At 32.0% G+C, this 12681-nt stretch overlaps 1 protein-coding gene across 1 annotated transcript; it reads left to right on the top strand.

Annotated features, from left to right (window-relative positions):
* Positions 1–7853: 7853 nt before the first annotated feature.
* On the top strand, positions 7854–8780 carry LOC114327852 (40S ribosomal protein S6). Its single transcript, XM_028276564.2, has one exon. It carries the CDS (start codon positions 7978–7980, stop codon positions 8722–8724), a length of 747 nt encoding a protein of 248 aa, XP_028132365.1. The 5' UTR covers positions 7854–7977; the 3' UTR covers positions 8725–8780.
* Positions 8781–12681: the final 3901 nt, after the last annotated feature.

The following is a 12681-nucleotide window of genomic DNA, read 5'->3' as shown; positions in this document are numbered from 1 at the left end:
TCAAGCTTAATTATTGTAATAAATCAATGTGTATATAAAAGTATATTATACTTCAGGTGGGCAAAATAAATATTTAGTTGACATGACATGTACAAAACACTGTTATTAATTTTTGTAAGTAAGTTAATTATCGCTGTGTCTAGGTACACGCTAACGTGTACGCAAATAAAAAAGTTAGGTACACGCGAAACGTCATCAAGTCAGTGACGTCACTATTTAGTGTGCACTGTATAGTTCGCTCCGAGCGTTAACAAAGTGTCAAAGCATAATCGACCGACCTGCTCATGGTGGCGGTTTTTTGAAATTTTATAAGGACGCTTTGTGTATGTTTAAATAAGATATTTAAAAAAAATGCCGTGTCACGCTAGTGATACTATGTATTAACATAAACAGAAAATAAAAACGCACTTAATCTGATATAAATTCTTCACTTTCCAATATTGATTATCAGTTTGATTTTGTATACATAACCTCACTATCGCAGTTTATGTCAATAAATCTTTATTAACGAAAAAGAAAATATTTTTGTTGCACTATAAATTACTGTATAAATTAATAACTAATGAATTCTAACAATTGTATTCGGTTATTATCACTACAAAATAAAATATTCAAGTTTAACAAAATAATCCCATAAGACTCAATGTTAAAACGTCCTTACAAAATCTGACAGCGTGTCACGTGACTGTAAGTAGAGGGGAGACGCACGGAGCCAATAGTCGGTTCGCTAAACGCAGACACAACTGGCTAGTGATTTTAGTAGGTAATTTTTTTGTTTTTGCCCAATTTTGCCAAAATTTTCAAAATTACTTACTATTTAGTAATTATTAACTATTTAGTAATTTTTTTTTGCCAATTTTACTAAATTGGCAAAATTACTTACTAAAATCAGTAGCCAGTTGTGTCTGAGTTTAGCGAACCGACTATACTGGTTTTTTGCATACACGCTAACTTAAGCCGCGTGTATTGCTGTATTTTTACTACAAAAGCGATATTACGTAGGTCAAAATTAAATAAGAGAACTGTCAAAACATTAGATTGTGACTTTTCATTATTTCCATGTATATTGTACAGTGAGAAGCTAGGTATCATTACTTGTCAGATATATTTTTCTCTGTTATTGTTTATTGAACAAATAATATCCATAATTCTTTATTTTAATTATTGATGTCAGTTGGATTTCTATACTTGCCGAGATATATATTAATTAACAACAATATTATCCTAATGTATAATCAATAAAATTGACAATTAACTATGTGTTCACAGGTACATTGTTATTTTTATTTATATTACTAACTTCACATAAAAAATACTAGGGGCCGGTTGTTCGAACGGTAATCAACAATGATCATTATCAAATAATTAATTACTGTCAATGTCAACTTTGTTTGGGTTGTTAAAAAGTCTGTGGAGTCTATAATCAATTAATATAACAATAATTATTAACATAATTAATAATAAATCTCATAATTGTAATTAATTATGTTTTCAGCAACCCAAACAAAGTTGACATTGACAGTTTTGGTGACAGTAATTAAATATTTGATAATGATCATTGTTGATTAGCGTTCGAACAACCGGCCCTAGGTCTAAATATAGTTATTGAAATAAAAATACTTTTTATTCGTATATTTTATATTTAATTCGTATTAAATCTACTCAGAACATCCATCTGTCATTTTTAGCCTTAAAATATATTATTAAATGATCTCTTTTATTGATTATATACACTAAGTATAAATGTTGTTGTTTTTTTACCTACTACAAAAACACCCTGTAATCATTTAAGAATTTGACCTCAGAACCCCACAGCATTACCAAAAGCTTAGAATAGTAAATAAGTGTGAATAATTTTTCAAATGTTTAGGTATTATTTAAAAATACACTACAACTACTCAATTGGATTTTTAAAATGAAGAAAATAATCACATTTTCAAAATTTCTTTTTTCACTTTTCAATATATGTAAAACGTGATACCTTGTTTAGTCCATAATATTATGAAAGATATCACAGAAATGTAAACGTTTAAAAACATTTTAAAACTTAAATAATGAGGTACTGTCAATAAATCAATAATTTTTATTATGTGATATTCCATCTAAATTTAAGTTTTATTTCATAAAAAAAACAGTGTGACACTTATAAAACTCACAACATAACATAATTGACCTCAACCAGCAACACAGAACTGTCATTTTCGTTTGAATGTATCAGTAGCGTAGGAATGTGTAAAATATTTAACTAAAATTATTATTTTTTTGGGATATTGAACTTAAATAATTGGTTTAGAGAATTTATATTATTGATAATAATAAATGTTTTTGGTTATTTAATTAATATAATTCTAAAATTCTCAATGCAATCGCGATTACTTTTTTCTTATTAAAATACCATGTGGACGCTTATACAAGATTGGGTAGTTCCGTGTTGGTGTGGTATATTTTAGCTGTGCTAGAGAAATTCAATTCTAGAGTTGATGTTATGGAATATTATTATTATATTATGTATTTTCGTTAACGCAATTGATGAAATCCGATTGACATCATTAATTAGAATAAAAAACTAGAGATATTATTTGTACAGTAAATAAAAACAAAGAAAACTGTCTGACAAGTAATGACATTAACGTGGCCATGATGAAAAGTCACATTCTAATGTTTTGACAGTGCTTTTACGTCAAAAATTGTGACCTACGTAATATCGCTTTTGTAGTAAAAATACTATATTTAAGTATATAGGGTGAGGCAGATAAAGGGCCTATTAGAAATATCTCGAGAACTAAAGGTAAGAAAATCATGAAAATTGGAATACAGGGGTTTTGAGGTGTGAACTATTTAATGAAAATATTTTGGTCTCTTTACTACTTCCGGTTATACCGGAAGTTGATTTTAACTTCGTTTTTTTAAATGGGAAACCCTGTATATTTTTACATTTTTGGATTCTCCTCGATTTCTTCTTTCTTAAAATATAAGGTTTTGTAATATTATACAGGGTAGGTTAAAAGACAATTACGTTTTCTTATTAATTTCGTAGCAACATTCGCACTCTGTAGGATTGTAGCAGTTTGACATAATAAACTATATTTATCTTCAAATGATTTTTAATATAGTCTACTATTGTTAGGAATTATTGGTATAGATGAATTTTTCATTTTAGTATACCGGGTTGGTCGAAACTCGGAATGAGTATTTTCTGAGTTTTCTTAATTGGAACACCCTGTATTTTAATATTGTAATGAAATGTAATTTTATGACACTTTTTAATTTCTTAAGCATTCCCTATACCTAACTGCTTTAATTTGTGAGTTATTGATGATTCAAACCAAACATTAATTCCAACACAAAATATGTTAAATTGTATTAGGTTGGCCGTGAAAATATTCAATCACAAATAATTTTTTGGAAATAAATACATATTAATCTAGACTGATACTTAAAATTGCCAATAATGGTTGAGCTATCAAAATACCATCGAAGTTAAGATTGTTGGTGCGATTAACAATTAAGGACAAATTAAAGCAGTTAGCTACTGGGAATGCTTAAGAAGTAAAAAATTACCATGAAATATCATTTCATTACAATACTAAAATATAGGGTGTTCCATTTAAGAAAACTCAGAAAATACTCATTCCGAGTTTCGACCCACCCTCAGTGGCGGCTCGTGATTTTTACAATAGGGGAGGCTATACCTAACTCTAAAATATCTAGACAAATTTGCACTAGCAAAAAAATGCGCCAAAAAATGTAATTTAAGACCCCATCTTTTGACCATTTTTTATTTACATTTCATAATATCATCCTAATTCATAATTTCATGATATCATCATTTTAAAAATAGTTAGTCTAATAGTAAAAGTTTAATACCAAAATTTGTGTCGTTTATTTGTTAACAATTCCATCTATTTGTAAATAGATACCTACGCATATCAAAATAAATACAGGTTTGAAGTTTTGCAGTCCATACATAATGAAGCTTCAAATTTTTTAAGATACTCAACTGAATTTTTTTAATTCTAAACGCGGCCTACTGCGAATTCAAAAACACGATAAATTACCGATATTTTGCTTTGAGTTAGAGATATCGGAAAAAGTTATTTGAGCAAGTTGTTCCAAATATTATTATAACCCCACATACCAAATTTCATAACAAAATTCGCACTTTTAGATTTTTCATTATTTTTAGTCAGGACCCTAAAATTCATTGTCCCGAGACGCACCCAACCACCCAACGGAGCTGAGAAGCTACACTGCCTCCCTTGGTATATCTCCGGGCAGCGTGTGATGGTGCCGTAGATGCCACTGTTAGGAGACCGAGTCTCCTTAAACGCCTGCTGCGCTGCACGGAGCATTAGCAACGGAGAAAGCTGGGCTTCTCGGCTCCGTTCGTGCATCTCGGGATAACCCAGGGGCTGCCTACAATAATATGTAATAAAACTGAGACGCGACCATGCGTTCTGATGCTAATGCTCCGTACGTATGGATAATTAGTGATAATATGGAATTTACACGTTGTATAATAGTGAGAGTAATTGTTGTTTTCGCGATTCATGATAAACAAAACAGTATAGAGTGTGTAAAAAATTTATGGGGAGGCTGAGCCTCCCTTGCCTCCTCTGACGAGCCGCCACTGCCCACCCTTATTCGCGGTGTGCAAGTACTTGGAAAGGGAAACGAGAAACGACCGTGCGCGAGTCGCGGAGAAATATTGCAACTATCTTAAATAATTCATATTGTCAATTGAAATTGTCAAATTGACGTATATTTCATACCTTCTGTCATTGACTCAGAAAAATTATATATTGCTCCACAATATTGATATGATATGCAATTATTATATAAAGGTAAATTTAATTAATTGTATTTTGCTTGCAGTACTGCATTTTAATAACGGATTTTATTTACTACATACAATTGTTTACGTTTGCTAAACATAACCTGCATCTTATTTTTTTCTTCTTATTATTTTTTTGGACTATGGTCTTGACAATTATCCAGCAACCAGGACTAATATAATTGGCCAATATAATTAAAAGTGCGAATAAAAGTACAGAGCGTAGAAATAGAGGTCGCTTTGCCGAACTTGCACGGTCCCAATACTAATAATTGTTAACAATAGTAGACTATATTAGAAATCATTTGAACATAGAGTTTATTATGTCAAACTACTACAATCCTACAGGGTGTGAATATTGCTACGAAATTAATAAAAAAACGAAATTATCTTTTAACCTACCCTGTATAATGTTACAAAACCTGATGATCGGAATGATGATCGGAATCGGTAATTTAGGAAAATTTCAGAATTTTTTTTTTCAAGTAGAAAGCTGTTAATTGCATATTTGAATATGGTTTTTAATTACAAATAACTTTTCATAATAAAATTTTTTGATATTTTGAAATATAAAGGTAGTTTGCTCTTGAGCGAAATTCATATTTTTTGACATACCTCGTATACTGTTGACAAAATTTGATATCTGATGATTGTAACTTAGGTTTTAGACTATGCAGAGCACTTTATAAAGAATGACTTTTTTTCATAAAATTGATATTAAAAAAGTTTCCCATATGGTTCCAAGTTACGCAGACACCCTGTATAAGACTTTTAGTCTATTTTTAAAAGGTTTTTACCTTTGTATTTTTGGGTGGCTCACCATGTTCTTGTAACACTGGTGATGCTCTTGTTACAGAGCGAAAACGTTTTGTTTATATTAATATACCTTTTACCAGGACAAAATTTTTTTTTATTAAATTTTACTAAACACATAACAAATAAAAAACTCTTTACTAATCAATATTAAAGTTTAAACACAACCCAATTAAACAAATTCTAACCACACTCTGACACTCGCGATACTTACCATAGCATACACGCGGCTCAAATTAGCGTGTACCAAAAAACCCATGATACTATAAATAAAGAGATAGTATTTTCCCGTAGCGCAAATACGTCCGAGTTCGCGCATTGATGACGTAACTGGAGACCGGAAGTTGGATTTGAATTCTTGTTAAAGTTAAATGGGATTTATATGCATTATGTGATGAAATTATTCAATTAGAAAAATAACATTAAACTTCAATGTACTCGAAAAACATAAGTGTCGAGATTCCAGTCAAAACTGTCAAAAATAAAATATAAAATACAACCGCGAACAATTCAAAGTAATCGGACATTACGAATGATTACGAACCATTACGAAGTTGTCGGTCTCCAGTTACGTCACGACTTCCGGATGTGCAATATATTATCTTGTTATTTATAGTATCATGAAAAAACCCACTCAAGGCCGCGTCTCACCATCAAATAATTTGATCAAACTGGTTTGAGCAAACTGAAAGTGACAGTTAGTGACGTCACATCCTGAGTGTTCATTGTGGATAATAATGAAAAATTTTAATTTTAAATAAAGTGCAAACAAGTTAAGGCCGCGTCTCACCATCAGATAATTTGATCAAACAGTTTGAGCAAACTTGACGTACTTGAGGAAGTACGTCAAAGTGACGTCACAATTGCAGTTTTTTTGAAATTCTAAAAATCTGTGCTCTCACTATCAGTCTAGTTTGATCAAATTTTTTGTATTGAGTTGTCTAACTTGTTTGTACTTTATTTAAAATTAAAATTTTTCATTATTATCCACAATGAACACTCAGGATGTGACGTCACTAACTGTCACTTTCAGTTTGCTCAAACCAGTTTGATCAAATTATTTGATGGTGGGACGCGGCCTTTAGACAACTCAATACAAAAAATTTGATCAAACTAAACTGATAGTGAGAGCACAGATTTTTAGAATTTCAAAAAAACTGCAATTGTGACGTCACTTTGACGTACTTCCGGAGTTTGCTCAAACTCTTTGATCAAATTATTTGATGGTGAGACGCGGCCTTGAGAGTGCACGCTAAATAGTGACGTCACTGACTTGATGACGTTTAAGCGTATACCCATGATACTATAAATAACAAGATAATATATTGCACATCCGGAAGTCGTGACGTAACTGGAGACCGGCAATTTCGTAATGGTTCGTAATCATTCGTAATGTCCGATTACTTTGAATTGTTCGCGGTTGTATTTTATATTTTATCTTTGACAGTTATTTTGACTGGAATCTCGACACTAAATTCTTTTCGAAAACATTGAAGTTTAATGTTATTTTGCTATTGAATAATTTCATCACATAATGCATACAAATCCCATTTAACTTTAACAAGAATTCAAATTCAACTTCCGGTCTCCAGTTACGTAATCAATGCGCGAACTCGGACGTATTTAAGCTACGGGAAAATACCATCTCTTTATTTATAGTATCATGGTACACGCTATTTTGATATGTTTAGTGTTTGTTGTTTTGACTCTGTCTCTTTATTTATGACCTTGCCTTAACTTTTTTATTTGCGTACACGTTAGCGTGTACCTAGACACAGCGTTTATCGTTGTATAATTACTTAAATGATATTTCATTAATATTTTCGCCTACATGTTATCTGACATATTATTATATTACACAGATTGACCACTGCTTTCAAGCTACAGCAACAAATAAAATTACAAAATAATTAAATGCTTTTAATAATGTAATGAAAATGAATTAAAAAATTTTTAATTTACTAAAGACGAAATTTTAAATTATATTGTATGACGTCACCACAGCTTAAAATTCAAATTTTAGATAGCTTTATACTATTGAAATAAATATTACGTTAAGAAATAATGTCAACTGTTTTTATGTATTTAAATATTTTTATTCTTGTAATAAAATATCTGCATAATATTTTTTAAATATTTGATATAGTTATAGGTGGCGCTGCAGACTGACTTCCTTCCAGGTCGATAATGACATATGACATTTTCTGAAATATCCTTTTTGAAACATGGCAGTTCCATGTGCACACTAACGAGAAGTTTTTCCCGTATTTAGTGTAATTTGCCAAAAATAAAGTGTGAAATAGTAGTTTTCGAGTGCAAAATAAGTCAATATGAAGTTGAACGTATCGTACCCGGCCACGGGTTGCCAAAAACTTTTCGAAGTTGTTGACGAACACAAAATTCGTATCTTTTACGAAAAACGCATGGGTCAAGAAGTTGAGGCTGATGCTCTTGGTGACGAATGGAAGGGCTACATCTTGAAAATATCTGGAGGTAACGACAAACAAGGATTCCCCATGAAACAAGGTGTTCTTACAAACGGTAGAGTAAGACTTTTACTTTCAAAAGGTCACTCCTGCTACAGACCCAGACGTACCGGTGAACGTAAAAGGAAATCAGTTCGTGGGTGCATTGTTGATGGGAACCTCAGCGTGTTGGCCCTAGTCATTGTAAGAAAAGGAGAACAAGAAATTCCCGGACTTACTGACACCACCATCCCACGTCGCCTGGGACCCAAGAGAGCATCCAGAATCCGTAAGCTCTTCAACCTTAGCAAAGAAGACGATGTACGTCAATATGTAGTAAAGAGACCTTTGGCCCAAAAAGAAGGTAAGAAGTTAAGAACCAAGGCCCCCAAAATCCAACGTCTTATTACACCCGTTGTTTTGCAAAGAAAACGTCATCGTCTTGCTTTGAAGAAGAAGAGGTGCCTTAAACGTAAAGAACAAGAAGATGCATATGCTAAACTATTGGCTCAACGTAAGAAGGAATCCAAGGCTCGTCGTGAGATGTTGAAGAGGCGTAGGTCTGCCAGTATGCGTGATAGTAAATCCAGCACGCAGAGTGGTCAGAAGTAAATTGTAATTTTTTATATTTTAAGACAATGTATGAAATAAACGTTGTTGCTTAATAACGTGTTAATTTTTAGTTTGATATCCCTTTTCCTCCAATTGATAGCAGATATTTGAAGGATATCAAACTAGACTTTAATATACTAGATGTTATTGACTATAAAAATATTGCTTTAATTTTTTCAGATAACCTTCAAAGATCTTAAATTTTCATTTCTCCCACAGGTACAAACATTTCTTAACAAGTTCACTGTCACAATGGAGACATATACCTAGAGTCTACCACATCAAAGCTTTTTTAAAATATCGGGAACAGCAACCCTTGATTGATGGATGTATGTATTAAATACACATTTAATTTTTTTACTCAAACATGATCCATTGGACAGTGAAATTGGTAATAGTGTTGGAACATTTCAGTTTTTTAGCATTTGAATGGGTCCGCCGAATAAAGTGCCAGATTATTTGTTTTTAAAAAATTGAACAAAAAGTGGCAAATTATAATGTAAATTTATACATTTTAAGGGTTAGTAATACAGTTTGTAACTAACTACAGTGTACTGTGTTGCTAACCATAAATTTACCATTATTAATATTATAACACTTGTTCGATTTCTTAAAAACGAATAATGTGGCACTTACGATGTTATTTGGCAGACCCATTCATTTATAAATCATACAGATGAGCATTTACTTTTACTGCAGGACTGCAAAGATTTTAATTTTGAGTAAATGTTTGATAAGTTTTTAGGACTGAACTACGTTTGTTGCAGTCAAAAGTTTTAATTGAGTGTTATCAATCATCTCAATATGTTACAGCATATTTTCTAGCATCTCTTGTATACATGTGTAATTGCATCGCTTTTAATATTTACTTAGTGTTTGGTTCTATTAACTTTCATTTTACAGCATCTTCATTTGTTTTCACTATTCTTGGGAATTAAATAGAATCATCTTTATTATCTTGTAGATAATTTAAATCTAGCTCTCCAAATGTATCTGCGCTATAACACTAAATTTATTGGCTTTGTTCTGTTCCATCCTTGTGCTCTTAAATCTTTTGGTCTTTTTCTATGTAGATCTAATATTTCTTATTAGATATTTACAATTGAAGGGTACAGGGGAAGAACAGCAATAGTCCATTTGGATTTATCTCGAGAACACTGAAAATTAAGATTTATTAACTTATTACAAAGTCAATATAATATAATATACAGTCTAAGTAATTATTATTCTTTAAATTTGACTGATTATTTTTTTTTTAATTTGACTCTATAATAAGTTATTCAATTTTAACTTTCAACTTGCTCGAAAAAAATACAAATGAACTATTGCCGTTCTTCCCCTGTACCCTTCAATTTGTTTTTAAGTAATGTTTAGGAAATTTCCATCTATCTTTCAAAATGTGGCTGTATTGTAATAAAGTTTTTTTTATTTTTCTGTTCATTTCAACATTTTCAAGTCCGCAGACACGGCTCCCATGTTCACAATGTTATCAATTGGGTGTCACTGATATGCTACCATGATTACATTTCAACAATTTTCCAATGAATATATAGATGGGTACGTTAGTCAAATATCTGATATTGGCCTGGAGCTGAAAGTGTTTCTGTATGTTCTTTTCCATCTTGATCATTATTCTCTTGGCTTCTTTTACTATGTAGAGTTGGCTTCCATAATTACATTTCCCTAGAAGTTTATTACAGTATCAATACCCTTCATAGACATATTCTACCTTAAGGCCTCCCACCAGGTATTCCTCTACTGCTCCGATTTGAGGAGCATACACACAGAATTCATTTATTTATTTACGGCATCCATTTACAAGTTTTATACACAACAAGACTTTTACAAGTTACACCTCAACAATAATAAATTATTAAAATAATAAACACATCAGAATAATACAAACAAACATATTGTAAGAACAATACAGAACTACAACAAACTTATTGTAAGATACCCCTTAGTTGTTTTTTGAACAAACCAATTTTGGAGTCAAAAATATCCATTTGTCTTGGCAGGCTATTAGCACTCCGAACCAATCGTGTAGTCGGTTCATTTATACCAAAATTAGTGTGGTGAAATGGCACTGAAAAGATTTCTGATTGTCTGTTGCCTCTACTAGGAACTTTAAGACTAAAAAGTGATATCAATTGAGGACAATCTATGAAAACATTAATAACTTTGTGTAGGAAGCATAAATCTAACAATGTCCTCCTTGACTCAAGTGTTGGTAAATTTAGACTATCTCTTACCCACTGATAGTCATTATTCCTCTCTCCTGTATCCACTCTTATAAGCTGCTACTCTCAAAAATTTATTTTGGACTCTTTCAATATGTTCAATGTAACAGTTGTATGATGGGGACCATACAACTGATCCAAACTCTAGAATGGGCCTAACGAGACCACAATAAAGTTTTCTAAATGTGAACAAAGACAGGTCTGCAGATGTGCATTGGATAAATCCCAGTACTTTCATCGCCCTGTTTGTTACTTGATTGATGTGGCATGAGAATGACAGTTTGGTGTCTAACCAGATTCCCAAATCTGATACTTCATTTTTAGAGGCTAATGGCAAGATATTAATATAATAAACGAATGTAATTGGATTTCTTTTCCCCGAGAACGTCATTTTATGACATTTGTTTATATTAAGTGACATTCTGTTTAAACTGCACCAATCATAAAAAGATTTAAGATCTTCCTGTAGTATAACAGCATCAACACTTCTTTGTTGTATAAGTACAAATTCCATTGTCATTATTCTATCACTCGTTCTTACAACTTCTACTATGTTATCTTTCATTTGTACTATCATCAATTATACCATTTTCCTATAATTACTTTTCCTTCTTCTTTTGGCATCATAATTCTGGATGGGTCTTTGCCCGTCTGGCTACGTCCTTCCATTCAGACCTCTCTTTTGCCCTTCTTCTCCATTCTTACATTCATAGTATTCAGGTCATTTTTAATATCATCCAACCATCTCATTCTGGTCCTTCCTTTTTTTCGTCTTCCTATCTGCTTCCATTATAATATTTTCTTTCATATCTTCTTGTCTCTGTACATGTCCCAGCCATGACAGTCTTCGAATTTTCCCAAATCTTACAATATTTACTCTTCATTTACTTGTTAGTTTATTCGTTTCTTCGGATTCTACATGTGTTATCCTCTTGCACTGGGCAATGTAACTTTCTAAGTATCTTTTTCTCCAATGGGTGCGTTCGGACGACCATAGCGGCTGAACAGCTGAGCCAGCGGTAGAGTTTAGACGACACCGCTGGAAGTCAGCCCCTGAGATATTTACTAAGCTTTCCCTATCAGCGCTGGATACAACCACTCCACCGATTTCTGCTGACAGTCAGGTCGCTGTGGTCGTCCGAATGCAACCATCGTCTTGAGTTGGGTTCCTTTGTCATTACCCAGGTTTCACAACCATACATCACTATGGGTCTAATTAATGTTCTGTAGATAGTCATTTTGATTCTTTTGTCTAATAATTTAGATGTCATCAAAGTTTTATTAACATGGCATGTGTGTTTCTAATTTCACTTGTGTGTGTTTGTGATATCCAGGCGCCTTTCCCTTTTTTAATTGATCCTTGCTGTTGCTTTTTTCCTTCTGTCACTACTAGTACTTTTCTGTTATCATAAGTCTTCATTTTCATTGCTAATATCTCAAATTTTATTTTTATTGCATGGCAAGTTTTGAAAATAATTTGTTCTATTTTTTTGCTGTTGCAGTTCTGTCTTCCTTTCTAATTTCAGTACTCTTAATTTCTTGTTTACTGTCTTATATTGTTTAGTTAAAAAAGAGTTTCTAATTGCCTGTACTATCTCGTTCTAATTTTGCTGAATTCTTTGTATGTTTTTACTTCTGCTTGGGAACAGTTTCTTTGACTAGTTTTCTTTGCTTCTTGTATTCTTCATAGGTTTTTCTGTACTTTTTTCTTCATAGG

The sequence above is a fragment of the Diabrotica virgifera genome, chromosome 5 (genome assembly GCF_917563875.1).
Source record: "Diabrotica virgifera virgifera chromosome 5, PGI_DIABVI_V3a".
Classification (NCBI taxonomy): Eukaryota; Metazoa; Arthropoda; class Insecta; order Coleoptera; family Chrysomelidae; genus Diabrotica; species Diabrotica virgifera.
The sequence above is the reverse complement of the archived record's forward strand: the minus strand, read 5'-3'. Positions and strand labels throughout refer to the sequence as shown.

Bases quoted from the DNA above. Each gene is read 5' to 3' on its own strand.
- LOC114327852 (XM_028276564.2), top strand. From the start codon at position 7,978: ATGAAGTTGAACGTATCGTACCCGGCCACGGGTTGCCAAAAACTTTTC.